We start from the raw sequence: 22,221 nt of genomic DNA, 5'->3' as shown, positions 1-22,221 counted from the left end.
CTTTTAACAGTTTTACCATTCTCTAGTGACCTCTGACACCAACAGGGAATTTTCTTTTTTCAGACTATCTTCTGTTAATTGAAGAGTTGATGAAAATCTCAGCTGATCAGTGGTTTGTGAAACACTCCCATCAGACCAACAGTTACACACATTTAAAGACCCTTTTGTTCTCCCTTTTTCTCTATTCTGACGCTCATTTTGAATTTCCACAAATCCTCTAGACCCCTTCCCTTCCAGAAGCTGAAAACACACAATTAATTGAGCCACTGTGTGTGCTAACAAGCAACTGAATAGGTGTAACTAATAAAGTAGCCTATAAGTTCTAAACACAAATCTGCATCACTAGATTAACTTTATGAATTATAGAGCCAGTTTACAATACCTCCAGTTCACTACAGAGCATTTGTAAACATCATTCATCTGTGCCAATATCAGCTACCCATTTTAGTTGCATTTGGTAATGATATATTAACTGTGCCTACTGAACAGTGTTATCCAACATAAATGGTAATTGATTTTAAAATATAAGATGACAAAACTATTTTACTGCCAAACAAATAAACCATTCTGTATAGGTCTGAAGACAATAACTTAAGGTAGGGGCGAAGCTCAAACAAGTGTGGTGGGAGGAAGGAAAAGCGAGATAAAGAAGAACACCCACCTTCAGCAATGGTTTGACTTAAAAATACTGTTTGGTGATAAAACCAGCCAATAACTTACTGTTGTATCTTTTGATGTCTGGTCAGTGCTTCCTTTCTTTGTATGGCTGATTATTTTTTACCAACAAATGTCTTTTTGACAACTTGGTGACGGGCTCTATCTTTCCAAAACAGAGACAATAGACTTAGTCATACATCACCAACCTTTACAGCACCATCTCCCCCCATCCTGTCCTCAGCAGGTGTTCGCATAACAGTATCAGATACAATCTAACATATGGGTAGAGGAGGTAGTGGGAAGTTACTAAAGAACTCTAGCATGACTGTTTATTTAAAACACAAGGAGCACAAGATCAGGGTAAGCATTCAGGGCTTCTCAAACACAAAGTTTTCCCTTCTCACCGTTCAGAGAATGTGAAAATAGTACTAACAAGATGCAAGAAACCGCTTTCAGTCCACAAACATGAAATACATACACTCTACAAATGCAAATTTCTGCTGGAAGGTCACATACATCCCAGGAGTTTCAGACTTGTTCAGTTTTCAACATTCAATAAACTCTCACTTGAGAAAACTAATTTACATTTTATGATGGTTATTTTGTACACAATTCATTTGTTATTTATCATATACAAGAGACAACCTTTCTTTTAAGATTATTGGCTTTTGGGATTTCAAATAAAAGTTCATCTTTGTTTCTATGTACTGTGAAATGTAATTATTTCCATTTCATCCATAAAAATAATAAAAAAGAAACAAAACAATTTTGCAGCAATATATATATTTGTTTTACCTTAAGACAGAAAATGGTCAAACTGAAACATTCCTGAATGATTTTATATTTTAGTAAATTGAATTAATGTATGTTTGTTAGCATCAAATGTAGCAACATAAAATCTAAAAGATAACAGATTAATACAATTGTTGCTAAAAAAATACATTCTAGAGAAAAGACTAAATAAACGTAAATTAAAATTTGCTGCCTAAGCTAAACTACATTTAAAACTGAGCCAGGCCTCGGCAAGCTACACATCCATGCTGGTGTAGAAAACAGCTTAAAAAGGGTCAAACATGCTGAGAAAAGAGAGAAAAAAAGATGACAAGAAATATGACCATGTAAAAAATAAATACCTCTACACTCCCTGGGCACCAGAGAACTTACAGTGTCTATTGTCCTTTTTTCACCAGACTCCATTTCCTTTTATATTTCTAACCTCCAAGTGTTAGCATTACAGTCATTAACTGTGACCTTTTCCATTCACTGCACAGAGTTTCATTCAAACAAAACCTTTTCAGGATGATTGAAGATGGGCAATGTCTTATGACACGTTTCTAGGCAACATCTTACAAGCAATACTTTTTCTATTTTTCAATAAGGAATGACACATACCTTGTCACCTTGGGAGAAAAAAATGATAACTGTTACTCAAAGTAATTTATGGCCAACAAATCCAATCTACCTTCTGTGTACAGCTAGCATGAGTGGGACCCTTTTTCTATTTAGCTACAAGACATCTTTTCTGTGCTTCATTCAGGGATTTGTTACTTTTTACTACTTTCAAGATGGACACAAAGGTGTGGATAGAAAGTAATTAACTGCAATATTTTATACTAGCTTTAATAGGCCTTTCTCATAACTGGAAGTAACGTCTCCTGATGTTGGGGCACTTCCTGTTTTTGCCAATCTATGCAAGTACACTAAGGAAAATTTTATTTTTTCAAAATCTTTGCTTAATTTGCCATCCTTTTCATTTGACGATGAGGAGGCAATCACAGTGGTGGATTTGCAAACCAATAAACTACTCACAGATATCAAGGTAAGAAAAGACGTAGCTTAGCATACCTTATCTTATAGGTACAAGATAAGTAAATATAACCATCATAATAAAGAAGTCTAATTTAGTGTGCTAAATTATTTGGAATATTTGAAGGAGACATGGCATAAACTTTTAAGTTATATTAGCATTCTGATATGTTTGCCATTGCAATTTGTGAAAGAAAACATGCTAGATGTTAGTTATGAGACGCTAGATGATGCTTGATACAAAAGCAACATAAGTTAAAAAATCGTTCTGCGAAAAGGTGCCAAAATGTGGAAATTATTTCAGATATAATTTTCTTATTATTTTGAATAACATTTAATTTCAGCAAAATCTTATAGCTAAACAGAATCTTCAGGAAATTTAGTAAACAAGTTTTGTATTTCTTCTTCACATAGCTAGCTCTGTTGCTTCTGCCAGGCTCTGACTGTTTGAGAGAGCCTGAAATGCTAGAGGCAGAGTCTTTGATCAAACAAACACTGAGGTGTGGGATATCAGTGGGACTCTTTCTTTCTCCCCTTTTCACTTGAGTGTGACCTGCAGAATCTTGATATTCACATTGTTAAAAGTTAGTACAGCTGAAGCCAGCTGAAACACACACCAAACAACAGCCGGGAATTGCTGGGAATCTGGAATGATGTCATAAATAAAAGACTAGAATGGTGTAGGGTTTCAAGGGAATAGTAATCTGCAGACAGTGCAGAGGGTGCCGGGGCATTTTGCTAAAAGGTTAAATCAGCAAAAAGTGGATCCATTATTACATCATAACAATATTAGTAATTAAAGTGATCATATTTCAAACCAGCTTAGTGTGCCATCATGGAGTTTAATTGTGTTTGTCAAAGGACCAACCAGAAAACTAAGATTGATACCTCAAGCTTTTAGATGGAATAATGGGAGACTGAGGACATGTGATGTCCCTTCCATTAAATCTGCCCTTGAAGAGAAAAACAGGGCAATCATGTTGAGCACATTTAAAAAAGAAAAAGCTTAACTGATAATCTACAGTAGTTTTTTTCCCCTGCTCTTTTTACTGCTCTTCAAACTAGAATACTTTGTTATGTGGATGGATTTTTTTCTCAAGTCTACAGTTGTGAAAGCAACAAATAGCTTTTTAAGGGAGGCATGTGACACTCATGTTTATTAAACATACATGCTGACAGGCAACAGAAATTTGACAATTTTTAATTTCCTGCGGAACATCCCTGGACAGGGATTCTCATATCACTCATATTAGAAACCCCCACTGACAGCAACTACCAAAGTTGTCAGCTGTGACTCTGAATCTGTAAACTTAACTAAAACATTATGTGATTCATTCTGACTCTACCTTAAATAACAGGACACAATGATTATAGTGATACTTGATTGGCTTGGATTTGTGCGGATGGGTCCCTTTTGTTTGTCTTGGCACCAAACACTATTTTCACTGCTGCTTTGCTTCTTTGCATAGAATTTGTTCTGTCTGTGTTTGATCACTCATCCATCCTGTAACCTTTCAACACTCTTACATAACACCAAATCACACAAACAAGGACAGGAGTGTGGTGAATATATGTTTCTCAAGAACAACATAGTTAGCAATATGCCGTTCTCCACTGCTCGAAGGATAAACACAAAAGCAAATTAATAAGTGTGCCATAAAACATGTGAACACAACCAGATTCTCCAGGTGGGAGGGGAAGAGAAGTGAACACGACAGTGGCTCCCACACTGCTCAGCATACGACCCACAACACAGAAGGATCAGATGACAAGCCCCAGCCGACAAACACACGCCAAGCTCGATGCACTTTTTTTTTTTTCCAGCTAGTCCCCTTCTGGCAGAGAGCAGAGTCACGTGTGCACTGCCGCTATTTTGTGGGGAACATTCTGCCTAATTAGGTTAAGCTTCTGCATTTTAATTGCAGTCCTCATAAACAGCGGTTATGACTTTAACCCCCTCGCTGGATACAGCTCATTTGCAGCTTTTCATCCCTTAACCTTTGTTGGCATTAATAAAACACCAGCATCTCTTAGTTAACTAATTACTACATCCTAAATAATGTTTTGTATTGCGCTTGTAAAATGAAAGAATAATAAAAGTCCAACATGTTTTGGTATGTCATCTGAGGTGTGCCTTAATTTTAATTTATATACACACACGCAGCTTCCATGAAAAAAATGCAAAAAGAACCCAGTGCATTTAAAAGAATATTACAAATTCATTCTGACCAACTACAACATAGAAAACATAATCATTATATATCCAACATAAAACTAACCTGATGCAATTATAGCAATGGGAAAATGTGTTTAAACATGGAACAGCCTGTTCAAATATGACTGCCAAATAACTGGTTGAGTTAGTTACCTGGCACTTTTGTTAATTTATGAGTTGCTTGCGTTGAAAACATGCTATCCTGCTTGCTGTTCTACTAAATACTTTCCTGAAAGAGGACAGATGGATGAGCATTTAACTTTGTCAAAACTGACAGTGAAACACGAACAATAAATCTAGTGATCGTTGTGCAAGTTTAGGCACTTATCCCAATCCATTTTCACTGTATCCGACAGGATACAATCAGATTACTTGGGTAGAAAAGTATGCCAGAAAACGGTGATGGGAGAGGTAGTATTATACCTGAGCCATCAGGGAAGATCTCTGTGAAAAAGAACCTAGAACATGGGATGGGTGGAAATTTCTCAGCATTACTTTTCAGAAAACTCAGAATAAACAATAAATTATGTTCATTTTAACTGTAATAGTTTTACAGCTTCCAGTTTGTCTACAGAGACAAAGGCTGCCAATTCTACTGCTAATATAGTGTTTTAGGAGCTTGAAGAGTTGGCTGAACTTATTTACTGCTGTTATGTTCTAAAGCACAAATGCAACCAAAAGACACCCATAAAGGAACATAAATTATTTAGAGATTTTAAACAAATCACTGCTGTGTTTGTACGTCCTGCTGGGACACATTTTTTAGGCTTGATTTAATAGACATCCATTATCACGGACCTTTGCTGCATGTTTCCCAGCTTGGTATCGTTAAGGATGGTCAGTCAAAATAATGTTTATTAATTGAAATGGTGGCACCACAATGCATTTAAAGTAATAAGTAGATTTTAAATTGTTACTTCTGTGCAGCGACTTCCTGGAAAATTCTTGAACAGGACATAATGTTCAGAAGGTGTGTAGCTCACCAAACAGGAAATTACAAGTTTATTTTTGTGCTGCAGTGTTCCCGCCCTGCTTAGGTGTATGAGTCAAAAACTCAACAGGAGGCATTTCACTTTCCAGAATTTGAGTCTGTCAGTCACACAAATTCATTTCATATTTGAAAACTAGAAACGCAACAATTTGTTTCCAGCTGTTACATCGCTAGTCCATAGCAGCACATATCACAAGAAAACCATGGTTACTAACAGATTTGTTGTATTTGCACCATTTATTTATGGTCTTATTCAGTAAATTAACATTTTTTGACATGCTTTCTGGAAAAAAAAAAAAAGTCAATTAATTAAAAAGAAGCTCTGACACCTTTTCTAGACAAAACAAAATAAGATTTTACTATAATATGCAAATTTAGAACTACCGTAATCTTATTTTTAAATACCTTTCATTAGAAAAAAAAACTCTTCAAGTTGTGCCCTTACCTTTTTGTTGTTCTCAATTGATGACTTAATCTAGAGATGATTGATCTGATCGATTGACCAACAATTAATTGATTAGTGGCCATTTTCCTAAAAATCAGAGTTTTCTCTTGTACCAAGAGGGTTGTCCTCTAAGACGGATGGCTTGTTACAATATGCTAAATAAAAAAAACAAAACACACAAAAAAAACCGAGCACGTCAATATATTTTGACAAGTGTTTTGCGTCAGCTGACTGAATGTATGAAAACTTGTTTACCCACACATTATTAAACTTCAGACATATTTATGAAATACAACAAAAGAGAAGGTTGTTGAATAAAAATAGGGTAAAAATAACAAAATATGTGACACACATAACCCTTAACCTAGTTTACAACAAATAATTTATATTAGTGTCAGCCCTCTAATTACCTCTCCTGGAGTCTAACAGTTTAAAGGAAGTTTAGAGGAGGAAAACAGATTTTTGATGTGGGGGATTACAGTCTGAAAAACAAGCCCCCTTCCAATAACCAAAGCCTCAAACAGGATTGACTGAGAATTACAAGCTGCTCATTTGATTGTGTGAAACCTGATAAACTCTGATGTGGCTGCCTCTGCTTACCATACAGACTTTAACTCTGACCACAGCTTCATCTATCAATAAAATAAAAAGCTTTACTCTGCAAGTTTGAGCTTTTTAATGACCATTTAGGCCTTCCCAGCCTCTTATAAGCAGGGTTGGTTTGGAAAATCATGACTATTAGAATTAAACTATGCAGTATTGGCATGTTTAACATGTCCTAAAACGTTGCTGTTTTGGTATACATATCTTTCTAGAGAAATTGTCGATGAGGGTAAAAGCAAGTTTCCATACTCATTCTTAAACCTTCTTCCTAACATCAAAGTATTGAGGTCAGGCTACAGTCTGTGGTATATGGTTTCATATAAACCTTTGTTAAAGTCAAGTCAGCATGTTGTAGTATACTGCGCATTCAATAAATGTCTTCATTGGATAAATAACTTACTCCCCAAAGGAATAAGAATTGACTGCAGGGTCATGTCCAGCAGAAATAAACTTTTTCTTAGAGTTCTTGATGTTCATTGTATGGAATATAAGAAAACACAGAGCTAAGTTTAGGGTTAAGGTGATTTATTTTGCTTGTTGTTGGGAATTTGCAACACAAGTGGCTGCAACCTTTCTTCAAACTCTTAGGCTTATTTTTATACTTGAAATAAAATTGAAAGCATTTAAAAATCCTATAGCAAAAAGACATCACGCCTCCTTCGTTTTCCCTGAGTGTAGAACAGCTTTCAGTATTTAAAGCTACTTGACAAGCAAAAGTAACTTGTTAATCTTACCTGATGAGAGCTGCATTGATTGTTTCATGGGGTTCTCCACTTTGAGAAGCATTGGTGGATTGGGGACTTGAGGGAGTGGGGGAGGAAGACCGAGGCAGGGTGGAGGAGAGAATCGCACTGGAGTTAGGATTCTGGTCCACTGAGCTCTTCTCATTTTGAGGAAGACGGCGAGATTTTGCTCTGGCATGAATACGGATGGTGTGGTTGCTACGACGATGAGCCACTTTGCCAACAGACCCTGTACCAGATCTCTTAAAGGTTTGCTGATATCTTTAGACAGAAGCACAAAGAGTAGGTTTACATGAGCTCCCATATGTTTGTTCACCAACTGAAATTTAGATTAATACATACAATAATATTTTTTGCTTTAAAATTCCCCATGAAAAAAAAAGAAAAAGATTTCTCTAAGAATGACGAATTTCAAGCTCATTGCAAGACACCCTGGAGTAAAAATGGATGGCATATTCTTCAACTCCATGATGACAGAAACATGTAAAATTGTCAGACTTTCCTTTGTGTCATTGAAATGTTGCAGTCAAGCCTGGTGAGTTTTAACATTTTGGACTCAATCATCTGTGTCAGATATGGGCAGAAAAGCAGCAGAAAGCCCAACAAGCCACATAGATTATTGGAATGCAGGACATGAATGCATAGATCCTGAAATTCAAGAATTTTTGGTTTTAAAAACTTTTGGAAAAACTATTGTCTTAATCTTTTGAGTGTTGTGTTGAGATGAACCTGGAAGGTAAAGTGTCCCAGTATTGTTGGGTCTTTTCTTTTAATTATTGTGAGACTGTAAGAGCTGCTGTCAATTAACTGTTAAAATGACCCTTTTGTGGCTTGTTTGAATTAAATGTAAACATACTGTAAATTACTTTTATTTTCTGATGTTATTTTTATGTACTGGAAAGAACTATCAGTCAAGTTAAAATATTACACCACTTCACACAAAGGAAGCTATGGCAAAACAGTGGTGGGCAAATTCATTAAATGCAGTTTTGCTACAATTATGAGTCTTTACAATGCAGAGCAGTCAAACATTTATTATAATTTCTGAACCCTCACATGGTCTTTTTAAGTCACTGACATTCTTTTAAAAGTTGAAGCGAGTTGAAGATTGTCCTGTTGCCTCCTCTTGTCTACAGCTAATTTGCCACCAAATAACAATAATCCCTTTTGTGACCCCTGATGACCCACCGCATGCTTCAAATAGCCTGATCCACTCGACACAAGGAGCAAAGCTGCGAGGAATTACAAGCATTCTTGAAACATGGGTGCAAATATGTGCATACATACACATACGGGAGAATGCACAGATAAATACAAACACACAAACCACCAAAAAGGTACCAAATGTTTCTGCTGTCTGCCGTGTGCTGACAGGACAAAAGGAGCAGTATTACAATGAGAAGATTAGAGGACTATTGAGAAATTCTGAATGTGGCTGGGAGCTGACCTGCTTTATCACGAAGAAACAAAAACAGGAAGACTTTGTGGAATAGCAGAAATTTTTAACATTACTGAAATAGGTTCCAGGCCTCCAAGAATATCATATAAATCAGCCCTTCAATAAGCGTGCATCTCCATATGTAGCGAGCCTGATTTGCAAGCAAAAAGCTGCAAAGTGTGTATCGTGTGTGTGTGAGAATCAAAGAAACATTAAATGAAAATAAATTAACTGGAAACCAACAAATCATGAAGGATTTGCATTTTTTATTTGCAAATGTGTCTGTGCTGCCATTTTCCAGATAATTTGACAAAAAATTAGAAACCAATACAAAAATGTTTATTGAATAATTCAAAGTTAATGTATAGAACGTGGTTTTATATAAGCCTCTCTTGTTATGATGTTCTGATCAGTGGCCAGCTGACCAACAAAACCTGGAAAAGATGAACTCTTAACTCGGATTTAATCTGAGGCCACATCACAGAGAAAAGGTAATTTACAGCCCTTATAGCTAAAGGGAAAAAGCATACAGTATATTGTGTGAATCAAGATTGAGCTACTTCAGTGAGAAATAAAAAACGTTGACGATGAAAAGTGAGACAGTCAGATAAATTATAGCTAGTGCAATTAAAAGGATCATAAAATGTTGAGAAAACGATTTATGGCATCATAAACATTAAATGAGCATGAACTTCAGAAAGCTTTACTATACGTTTCATGCGCTCGATAATTCTTGTCTAGTCCATAATTTTTCAAATGCAACATCCACACATGTAGAAAACAGCAGAGTACTGCTGAAATATGTTGGTACTTAGGAGTACTATGTAACTTCTAAACCCAAAGTCAAATAAGAATAATGCTTTCATCAGTATATTGAAAATAAGTAGCAGCAAATTTGTTGTTTCAAGCTTGAAAAAATTGAATGTTCTAACCTTTCACTTTTCCCACAGCCAGCAAGTTTTTTCCCAGTAACAGGGGCTACAGCCACCTCTCCACCACTCCCTTGTCCTTCAGGCTGGTTGGTACTACTTTTCTGCTTGCTCTGCCTTTTCAATCTCACCTAAAAAAAAAGACAAAAAAAACCCAAAAAACTGGAATAAATCTCATATTGTTAAAGACAGAAATATTGGGATGCTCAATATTCATTAATTCTGGCAAAATGAAATGTATCAATTTCCTCCTTGTGTTTATTGTTTTAATCCTGTAACTCTGAGGTTAAGAGTCTCTTTGAATGGTTTGTGTAACTCTAAATACTGACAGAAGCACAAATCCATTAGAAACAGTTATATTTGAAAAGTGTATTAAAACTGCATAAATGTCATTGATTATTTTGTCGTATTTTAACAACTTATGTAGTTTCACTGGCAGCCAACACAAATTAGTCTCTTGTTATGACTTTTGTTTTTTCCAATTCCAGATCATGCAAACTAAATCTAAATCCCCCAACAAAGGAAGAAATCTATGATCAACTTCTAGACCACTATGCGATTCTAAAGGGCAATCACAGCCACAGTTTACAAGTTTGTAACAAAATAATTATATAAACACTTGGTTCCATACACTGATAATCCTTTGAGTAGCAAGCCGAAGTATCAAAGTGCATTTTCTGGGGGCTGAACATAGAAAGACCTTGCAAAGCAACCAATTTATGTGGTAATTAGTGGCATTTCATAATATTGCTGCAAATGCAGCATTTTCGACCCTGGCCTGATCTGAATGGCTGAGAAAAAACAGTGTTATTACTCTGATGCCATTAAACTATAATGAATTCATGGATAGCTTTAAAAAAATAATTTTAGACCCATAGCAACTAGCTTTAGCAAATCACAATTATTGTATAACTACAAAATTTTAAATTACTTGTTTTTCAGGAGCAAGTATTCTCCAACACTTGTAGTTTTATAATCATAAGCCCCTTGTTGTCAAATATTAGGAAAGATCAGCTCAATAATGGGATAAGCCGTGTTGTGTCAAAATGTTTTAAGTCACATGCTAACTTTGTGCGATTTTCTCACTCAAGCCTGTTTTGGCTTAAGCTCAAGGCATTAGACCCTAAATTGAGCTGAGTCTTTAAAAAATTTCATTTGGCTGACTCCTCTGAAGATCAGAATCAATTCAAGAGCTAAAAATAATCTTTACCGTTAAAGAAAGAGATTTTAATAATAAAGTCTCGGATAGCCAGAGAAGGAAACATCCTTCCTGGGAAATTAGACCAAAAGCCACACCCTATAAAGCTGATGTTGAAGAACAACATTGTTAACCTACGCACCTGCAGGCCACTTTATTAGGTACAGAGTGAGGAAGAAAAAAGATTTAAAGTCAGTATAAACTTCACATGGTTATTGATGCCAGACAAAGTGGTCTGGGTGTTTCAGTAGCCACTGATTTACTGGCACTTTCACACAATACCATCTCTTAGGTTTACAAAAAGAAAAGGAATATATCAAATGTGGATGAAAACGCCTTGTTGATGTCAGTGGAGATAAGGCAGACTGGTTTGAGATGATAGAAAGGTAACAGTAAATAATATAACCATTTGTTGTAACCAATCTCACAATGTGTGAAACCTTAAAGCAGATTGCCAGAGCTGCTGAGCAGCACAATGGGTACCACTCCTTTCAGCCAGGAATGGGAAACTGAAGCTACAAATCACACAAAATCACGTGAATTGGTTTTGGAAAAAAATTGTCTGGCCTAATGAGACTCAGTTTTTAATGGAAATATTCAAAATATTGAATAGAAAAGTAAAAGCAGCAATCCATTCAGCCTCATTTCAACTGTTCAAGCAAGTGGTCGTGGTCTAAGGGTGAGGAGTATATTTTGCAGTAAGGAGCTAAGGCAGTTCTAAACACAGTTATATCGGCTTTGCTAAATAAGCTTTTGATTAATTAAAAATAAAAAAGAAGCCAAGAGGGTACAGCAAACTGGTTTGGTACAAACACTAGTAATGGTGTTACTTGGAGTGTCCAACACCTCTGATATTCCTATTAATACATCACGGTTTTTTAATGCAAGGAAAAATAAAAAAAAAATAATTAACAAAAGCAATATACAGTTGAAAGGTTTTGTGCTTTAATTGTTACTTTTTCATGGTGATTGTGATGACAAATGAGGCAAACAGTCTAGTTCTTGTTTTTATGCAGAGTTAAGCAAATTGTCTGCTTGCTGCACTGTTGTACTGACCAAGCAGATAAAAATTAAACAATGAGATGCATGGATAATATTTTTACCTGAGCTTGTGTAAATGAAGCTGAGGCTCGACTCCGGAATACGTGCCCAGGACTCCGGTGTCTCGGCACAGCCAGTGTTTGTGAACACTTCTCCTCAACTCCCTGTCGACCCAAAGGGCTGAGAACGTGCCGGTGCACCATGCGCATCACACGGGTCAGTAAACTCACACCCTCTGGAACTGTGTCTGCATGTGGAAGCACTATAGTTTGTTATTTATCAAAATGCGTTCAGTTTATTTAGGTTCTCCACCATTACAAAGCTTTTGAGTTGCAGGGATCTAAACTGTAGGAAATCTAACTGAGGAATAATATTTGTTTCATTTCCCAAACATTTATTGTTGAGCACCTATTAGCTACAGTGAACGACAGCAACAGTCCAATGCAAAGTTAGTTTCACAAAACAACTTATCATTCCACCACAGAATAACCCCCACTGACTCGGTGAGTGTACAGTACACGTACTTTGGTGTGTGAATATGTCCTTGTTGTACACAAATGAATGTTATCAGTTCCTCACCATATTTACTCAGGGGGGAAGAATCTGTCTGCTTAGGCAAGCTGTGAACACAAAGACTCACTTGTCCTGTCCCTGATGCACACAGTCACAGTCATGGACTCTACAGCTTATATCTCCTGTTTATGTTGAGGAATATTTAAGCCACCACTTTTAGTAAGGAAGCTAAGATCTGGTGCTTCCCCCCCATCTTAACTGATAACAGCAAACTGGTACCGAGACTGGATTGTGATTTATTTGGTTTTCTTTAAGGATCATCTTTCTTGAGATTGCATACTACTGCACTGCAATCCCTGTCATATTCAAGCTCAAGAGGGTATAATAGTAGCTTTAGGTTTGTATTGGATATCGATATAGAAAGCATGAAATAAAGCCAAAAGTGTTTCTAACCATAAATTCAAAAAATATGCTTAATATTAGTAATTTTGTATCAAATAAAAAAAAAATGAAAGCCAGAGTCCTAAGCTTTTATTGGATTATTAAACTCCAAACAAAACACATCAGTGATCATTCAGATGTGGCTACAGACTGAAAATGTTGAGTTTTCAGTTCTGATATTTACACTGCACACACTGACACTTGCTACCACTGATGCTTTATAATACAACCTCCTTTGGAGATGATCTCTTAGGAGGTGAGTGATGTTCTTTTCTTAAAACCAAGCCCCCTTTTAACACCTACACAAGCAAATACAGTAAGAGAGTTAAAGAGAGTATGAATAACCTTCTCTCTGAAAGGGACTTGATGAAACCTGTGAGTCCTTGTAGCCTCTAAAACCAATGTTTACCAGCTGCCTCCTTCTTAATTCTCTCTATAATATAGCGACAAAGACTTTGGATAAAACATTACAAAGAACTGTCTGGTAGAAGAGGTCCGACTGAAAGGACTGTTGAGCAAGTTTGTACTTGTTAACTTAAAAATAAAACATCACTTGTTGACAAGCTCAAATGACTTTGTGCCACTAAAATCCTCTCATCTTTACAGAAAACATTTATTTAATTGGGTAGCTGAAGCATAGAGTAATGCATGAACAGACTCTAAAGCAAAACAGGAGATGAAACTAATGTATACATTAAGTGTAAATCTATATAAAGACATTTGCTCACCTTTTTCAGAAGTTTTCTTGCCTCCAGATTTTGAATTATGTCGTGTCTCATTTTCTGTTCCGACTTCGTTGTTCATGTTCTGTGGGTTTTCCAACTTTTCTGTAAGAAATAAAACCAGTGCCAACTTTTTGTACAGATGTCTTGGATCAAAGCAGTATTTTGCAAAAATGCATTCACATGAACTTGTTCATGAGTAGAGTTTATATAGTTAAGAACTTTGCACTAAACAGAACAGTTTTTCCATGTTTGTGAACATTTTTCATTATTGCTGTTGGTTTTTAGCTATATGATAACTACAGTGAGAAAAAAATGCTTTGAAAAGTATCTCTGTGTTGATTAGATGGCATTAACCCTCAGATGGATGGGTGACAAGATCCTACACTTTTGTATAAGTGGGTCAAAATCGACCAGTATTAGAATCAATGTGTTTTAGGACTAATGGTCATTTTTGTTAAGGATAATCATTTGTAGTATAAAAGTTGGATGTATTTGTAAATCAATATACCAGGATGTGGAGGAAGAAGAGTCGATTACAATCAATGTTGCTTGAGATCCAATGTGAAGTTGCCACAGTCAGTGGCAGACTGGTATAATCAATATGATATTACTGTGATTGATTTATATAAAAAAAATAAAAATAAAAAAATCCACAGAGGCTCTTAAAATACATGGACAGACTATTGATCAGACCTTCAATCTTTATTTTAATTTTCAGGGAACATCTTGGGATTTACATTAGCTCCAAGCTAAAATTGTAAAATTAACAGATAAACACTGTTAATATAAAATGTCTGGAATGAATCTTTACTATAAATAAGTTTTACTTTTTAAAACAAATCCTTGACATAAATAAACCTTTTAATTATATCTAATTTCCTGAATTACCTTCACATGTCATTAAATGTATTAGTCATATTGCATCAGATTAGGACATCTCTAGCAACAGGTTAACAAACAAACTAATCACCATTTCATAAATTCTGAGACAATTTTCCCCAAGAACAAACCAAAAATTGAGATAAACAAGTCGACAATGTTGGTAAAGAAATCCTTGCTCTGGTTAAACATACAAGTGTCTCAGCACTGTCTCTCAAATATATCCCACTGCACAGCTAAGACAGATTTATATGATCCCCAGTTTAACATTGACAATTATTTTCTTCTTTTTTTCACAAAACTATGCCATTGTATTGGGCAAACTGCATTCACTTATTTTTAATTCCCTGATTTTAGGGCATCACCAATAATGATTTCTGTTTTCGAAGTCAAATTCTGGCTTTGTCCTTCCACCCAGAAAATACGACGTTTATTCCAAGTGTTAGACTTTATCTTAATCTCTATAACATTAAGAAGGTCAGAATATTATCTCAACTAAACATATAGTTTTTGCTTTAAATATTGTTTTATGTTGATCAAACAAGGATGTTTGATGTATTTGCTTGATTATTTTGATGATGTTTATTGCATGTTTCATAATTTGTAACTGTATGATGTTTTCATGATGTAAAGCACTTTGAATTGTCTTGCTGCTGAAACTGTGCAACAAAAACTTGACCTAAAGTGAATTTGATTTTGTCAAAAATCACTCTGAGCAGTTATAACTTAGAGTTGGGACGCATGTCTGGTTGTAGGTGTGCATCACAGCAAAAAGAATGGTAAATGGTCTGTACTTGTATTGCACTTTATCAAGTCCAGAGGACTCCAAAGCACTTCATTCATGTACACATTCACAAGCTTAAGAGATGACGTATTCCTCTAATTTTCATTTGCCTGAACAGAGGTTTTGAGGATAAGGCCTTTGCCAAACAGGAAGAGACGGTGATAAAGTGCAGACCTAATGCAAGGTCTTTGCAGAATTTTGACTAGGGTCATCTTTGATGTTAAAGCAACTCAGTTTCCCAGACACACCCTCCCTTTTCCTATAGCCCATGGCTCTCACACTCTGCCTCACGTCTGTCTCCTTCCTTCCCTCCCTGCGATCCATCTCAATCACCGTCAGACATCAGTTAAGGAGGGGTTCCCTTCCACAGCAGAAATCAAAACACTGACGTGTCACAGCTTGTCTCCAGTCAACCACCCAAAAACCAACCAAGATAAAAACATAAGGCTTAAGAATATCCATGGTCTGAAATAATATGGTAAATAATTTCAAACTGTAAGACTGAAAAGACATCCACCACGACTGAATACGCATAAATATGCAGCCTCCTCTTTGCAGTTGACAAAGTGCTTTAACAGCATGCGATTTACAGTAAAGTCAGTTACAAGGAAGTAGGCGGGTTTATTTGGAAGTTCATTTTCAATACTAGCATGCAGTTGCCTCTTCTGAACTTTGCTGTTAGTAGAACTGTCACAAACAAACAAGAAACAAATCTACAAACAATTCTATATATTTAATATTTGTTTTTGTTGAAGACATAAATCCAGACAGTGGAAGTATTAACACGGGTGAGCTCATCTGAGCAGTTTCTGTATGACTCAAGTGGGTAATGAGTAGGCCTGAATGAATGTGTGACTATGTAGGAGTGATTTATTGTTGAAGCTAAGCCTTCTGCAGGCACTTCTGCCCTCACTAGACTTGCCACCCAGCAGCCAGACACTCAGTCAGTCCTCCTCAAACAACTTTAATTAAAGTAAAACTGAAAACAACTTTGTTTCATCAAACAAAACAAGCTGCACTCAGCATATCATAAAATGTCACAAAATAAAATGCAACACTACTCCTGGTCTATACACAGTATTTGCTTACTATTAGAAAGATCCCAGGTTCATGAAATCAAGCATAGCACAATGAGTTGAGTCTTGACAAGGTCTATTTTAATATCAGAGGACTACCAGGTAAAATTGACAACATGCCTGGCCCTGCCATGTAGTTAGTCACACTAAATAAAATACTATGGAAACATGAAGTCAAAGGTTTTGGTCAGAACTACAGTGGTGCTCAGCTGGATAATGGAAAGTTGCTACAGACATATTAATTTACTGGTTGTTCAAATATATTTCCAAATAAGAACAACACGGTCATGAAGCGGGAACTGCAATCATGCCACTCATCACTATTAAGGTAAAGTTGTCTTTACTACAATCCACAAACCGCAGAAGGAAAAAAATGAAAATTAGAAAGCAATTAGATTGTTACACATTTTATTTCTAATTTCTGTGAGACCACAATGACAAATCTTGGTCATCATAGTTTGAGAACCTCATAGCCCATATTACCTGCATATAGGACAGAAAAAGTTATAGCACCAAACAGGGGAAAAACAACTTATTTGACATTTGTTGTCATTTTGGCATAGGATAAAATTTTTCTCTCCAACTGTTAATGCTGTAACACCATGATTAATCAAAATTCCCCACAAGTATTTTACTACTTTATTACTTCAAACACTTTTAAGAGTCCTAATCATGCCATGTAGGAAAACAAAGTTGAAAACATAACTTATTGCAAGCTGTTCCTTTCTTCCTGTCTTTTCTTTTCATAGTAGAAGATTATTGCATTGTTATTCTACGTTTTTTGGGTGCGACAAAGGCCTCTGTATTATCTCCACTCATTATTTAAAAACCATAATTCATTGGGTATTGGCTAAGGATCAAAGGAAATCCTTCAGATGATTTAATCTTGGATCCCGTTCAGTCGCTGTAACTCAGCCAGTTTGGAATATGATAGGTGTTTCCAAACACAGTGCCGTCTTGTTGCACAGGTTCTTCAGTTTCACTAAATCAAAACATAGATGCAACAGAGACTGGGCAGCACTGGTTTAGTGCCATTAAAGCTACAGTATGTAACTGAACATGAATGAACTGAATAAAAACATAAATATCACATATTTGTTGAAACTGTCACTATGCGGTGACAGTATGGTATGAAACAGATAATCTGTGAAAACCTTTAGCATCTTATCCATCACCATCTGTGCCAGGTGGTGCTTCAGTGACAGTCTGTCCAGCAGGATGGATATCTAATCGAAATGCAAACGATGCAATGAAGACATTTTGTCCAGCTTATTTAGTAGCCCATCTACTGTTACAGTAGGATGATAGCTTTTTAAAATGAGTTGAAACAAGGACATAGATGGGGCCTCACTTTGTAACCAAAAAGACAAATAACTTTAGTCACCTTCAAATTAAAAGCTGGTCTTAAACAATCTGCTGAGGCAGAGATATGATGACTGCAAGCTGAATCAGGTTCGTGAGTCTAAAACATGGACATCTTTTAACCTTCATTACTTTCTCTTTCCGTCTCTAAATGATCAGCACCTCAAAACTGCTATTGAGCAGTGTCAGTGAATTCCCAGACTACAGGATCTGCTGATCCCAGGCCTTGCATCAGAGCTTTTCAATCCAAGCTACAGGTGTTCTGTCCCAAAGGACGTCAGAGCTTCAAACGCATTAAAACACAACCTTCAAACGGCTGCGTGTCATCAGCATTAATGGCTGGACATTGAAGAATCAGCAGTGTTGTGTTATCTGAAACTGACTTTCAGAGAGAAAGAGTGTGTGGGCAGTAAAACACCGGTTGTCATTCAGACCTTCTCATTAAATCCCTGAGTCATAGAGGAAGCTCCAGACTGAGCTCACTGACTCCGGCATTTACAACCGTGCGTCATTCAGGATTTTATCATATGTTTTTATTTGTTAGTTTTAAGTCAACATAAGTGGTTTGTGTGCCAAGTCGTACATATAGTGCAGCTTTTTCAGTGATTGTAGGTTAAAGAGAAAATACAATCTGTTAAATCTTTTACAATTAGAAAGAAAAAGAAGAGAGACATGAAAGGCTAGAGAAAGTGATGAGATGCAGAAAGAAGGGAGAAAGTCCCAAAAGAAAATAAACAAGATGTTAGAAAAACAAAGCAGGATGCTCAGATGCTTTTGCGTTTGTAGAGATTATGCTGATGTACCCTACTTTCTAAATTAAACATGCAGAAATCTCCCTCCAAAACAAAGAAATGAAGCTTTTCTGCCTCTTTCACAAGGAAACATTTCAGACAGTACATATAAAATTGTATCTCTTTTTTTCCCCATAAGGGAGGTTTCATAGCCCTGGACAAGTTTTATTTTGAAAAGGTGATAACAAAAATGATATTGGGGTTGAAAAAGCTGCTGATCCTTGAGTTAGATGAGTTAAATTATCATAAGAACACTTTACACCTTATATTAGGACTTTTTGCTGTTCAGCATGACTGACAATAAAATAACAAAGCTGAAAGTATACGTGTCAAAAACCTAAAGTATAACTGTACACTGGATTACAGAACAAAGGCAGTAATTTGTTAGGGAGTCCATCTTAGCCTTTCCTTTAAAAAGCAAATAAAATAAAAATACCAACAGATGTGCTGGAAGTGTGAGCATTTGGTCATTTTATCCTTCTGGCTCATCATGAATATCAAAGTTGGTTAAAGATTCTGGGCCTAATCACGTCTCTTTAAATCTCCCTAAGATTACACAGGTTAAATCAACAACCTATAGAGTAGACTAATCATTCAAAGTATGTACAGTAAGTGTACTATAGTAAGTCTCAAAAACCTTTGCTTATTCTAAAGATTTGATACCTTTTTCATTCTACCTGCCAAAAGACAACCTGATTAGCCTGTAATTATAGAAAACTGAAAAAGACCAAAAATAAGTAAACAGCAGAAAGCACAAAGATGTGTGAACTCAGAGAAAAATGCGGTCATAGATTATAAATGAAAGAATGGGGACTTCCAGAGACAAAACAGAAATGGTGTAGAGAGAGCAAGATGGAGGATAAGGCTGGAAAAAATAATAAAAAGAAATGAAAAACTTGATATCTTTAAAGTTTTCTCAATTTTCTGGCCTCCAGAATAATGTCATGATAACTGTGAGTAGCCTACTATATGAATAAAGTATCCAGATAAATTCTGAATATCACTATTCCAAAATACTGTGGGATGAAAAATGTATCACAATTTATTATAATGCGTTAAAGCTCTTAGTAATTATTATTTTATTTCCACTGCTTTTTATGTCTGTTTCATGACATGTATGTGTACAAAGAGTAACAGTTCTTCAGCTAATAAAAGTTAAAGGACCAGTGGATGGAGGAAAAAAGATAAGGAGGTTAAGGAAATAAAGCATTCAGCAAGTACAATGCTGAGGGATGGGGCCAAGGTGGCTGTATGTAAAGTAAACATAAAAGCAGTACGGAAGCTTACACAATAAGCTACAAAAATGGTTCTCCTTACCAATGCAGTAAATAGTTAGACAATTTACAGCCACACAATAAAAATAAAATGTTTTTAGAAATTAGATTTTAAAGGCTATGTTTATATTAACCAATGCTTTCCATAATAGTGGACTGCTATGACTGCCAAATCAATCACTTTCTGCTTAGATGGGAAGCAGGACAAAGCTATTTTAAATACTGTTAAATATTTAATGCTCAACCTGTATGATTCCTCTCAAAAATAAAATAAACATGTAATAAGATGCCAGGATGAGATCTTGTTATATTAAAGCACCATGATATTTCCTGTCAATTTCAAGGTTCTTTGTGTACTATACTGCTCTGCTGGCATGTGACCTTGCCTGGAAAGGTCAGTGTAAGCTGTTATAGCACGCATCAGATACAAGAATCAATGTTTTAAACTTGACACCTTTTATGTACTGAGTTTCTTATTTTGAAATCAGAAAGAGAGGAAGTCTTGAGTGGTTGTTTTAGTGATAGAGATGGCTGATGAAAAACAGATCACCTACAAACTATTTCAAGAAATAGTAGAAATACACAAATCCACTGACCAAAATTAGGCAATTATCTGCTGAACTGACTATAAATGATGACCTTTATGTTGAAAATGTAAAAATTTAACATTTTTTTGATCCGTACAAAGGCAACAACAACAACAACATTAAAGAGATGGTCGTCATTACTGAGTGAATAATGGATCATGTTCCTTTGGAAGTATTAGTGAGAAATTTAAAACTGAAGTTAAGGGTACACAGAAATGTAAGAAACTATTTAAATGGACAAAGTATTTTCTAAAATATAGTGAAATATCAATACAGTTTATTAAAGTTGGAAGAAAGCATTAAATTCTCAGAAGTAAACAAGACAGCTGAGTGAGGTAAACTGAATTTGCTTTGCCTTATGTTTTTGAGTTTTTTCATCTATCACTGGACATACTGCCAGGCTTTTGGAAATAACTAGTGATAAAAGGTGCTAAATAACTCAATGAAGTATGATGGGTGTTAATGTATAGAAAACATCTTACCAATCTGAATGATCAATTGAACTTGATCAGTTTATGATTACATGGTTTCACCACCATGTAATCAAGTTAAGTAACTGACTGAATCCATCTCTGCCAGTGAATTGAACTGCCTGTGTAGCTTTGTATATAAATTTGAAAGTTTTTTGTAAAGTGCCCAATATATTTTGTGAATCAATACCATATAAATGGACTGAAGGAAGTGAATTAAAGTTGTTTAAAATTTAAACTCTAGTTATTTTATCTTGTTTTATGTTAGAAAGACCCTTACACATTCATGTTGAGGTTGTACATCTAATATAAATAATTCCTGCTGATGTGAGGAATTTGTAATATTTTGGTCTTCAAAGAGAAATTGGAATCAGGTCACATATAAAAGCCTGTTTGGTCCATCTTTATTTTTCAACATTGTAAGAATTCATGCAACCGGCCACTAACTGCTAAAGGAAACCTCTTAGGTAAAGTTCCCACCAAAAGGTTGTTTAAGGCTTCTGGACTGCATTTAATTATTGCAAGTTTAAATTATTGGACAGACTGTTCAAACTGACATTGACCTACACAGTGATACCTAAAACCTTTACTCTATTTCTTAAGATATAAAAAGAGAGAATTAGCTTTTCTTTGACATTAGGATCAACTTAGAATTAGATTAACATAAAATCTAAAATATATACATTAGTCAGTGTAAAATGAACTGGAACATTTTACACTGATTAGAGATTATTTAAAAGTCAGATTTTTTTTACAGATCTAATTTATAAAAATAAAAACATATGGAATCTTAAACTTGCCAAGAAAATTGACAAAATCCCCTTGCATGACCTCCTTTATAAGTAAGCTACCTGTAAAATGATATCAAAGGACTGTGATATTATTTAATCTAGCTTCTTAATAATCAAACTATGTAAAAATACTTCATTTAAGACCACTTTGTTTGAAAAGTTTTCATTAACATGTTCCTTTTTTTCCCCGAGCAAACATAAGGATTACGGACAAATACTTCCACCCACACTCACTTGTCACAACAGTTTGTAATAATACTTCAGTTCTCAAAGGGATCAACATCTCATCTCACAAACTGTATGTTCTCATTAATCAGACAGCAGCCAAATCATTCCTGTGCTTCCCACTTGCGTGAAAATGACAGACAGGTAAAGCTCCCTAAGGAGTGTGGTATTAAATGATGCTTGGGAATACTAAGTATTTAGAAGGTGCATAAGGAGAAGGGAAAAAAAAAACAAACA

At 35.6% G+C, this 22,221-nt stretch overlaps 1 protein-coding gene across 1 annotated transcript in view; it reads right to left on the bottom strand.

Annotated features, from left to right (window-relative positions):
- Positions 1-22,221, bottom strand: part of LOC116734946 (uncharacterized) — a 49,015-nt gene that overhangs the window by 2,918 nt on the left and 23,876 nt on the right. Inside the window, exons 11-14 of the mRNA XM_032586489.1 lie at positions 13,749-13,847; positions 12,129-12,313; positions 9,831-9,958; positions 7,452-7,721 (exon numbers count right to left, since the gene is read on the bottom strand). Coding sequence (XP_032442380.1) covers positions 7,452-7,721; positions 9,831-9,958; positions 12,129-12,313; positions 13,749-13,847 — 682 coding nt within the window. The remainder of the gene's footprint in view (positions 1-7,451; positions 7,722-9,830; positions 9,959-12,128; positions 12,314-13,748; positions 13,848-22,221) is intronic.

Source organism: Xiphophorus hellerii, chromosome 2 (assembly GCF_003331165.1).
Source record: "Xiphophorus hellerii strain 12219 chromosome 2, Xiphophorus_hellerii-4.1, whole genome shotgun sequence".
Taxonomy (NCBI): domain Eukaryota; kingdom Metazoa; phylum Chordata; class Actinopteri; order Cyprinodontiformes; family Poeciliidae; genus Xiphophorus; species Xiphophorus hellerii.
Note: the sequence above shows the minus strand (reverse complement) of the source record. Positions and strands in the feature narration are given on the sequence as shown.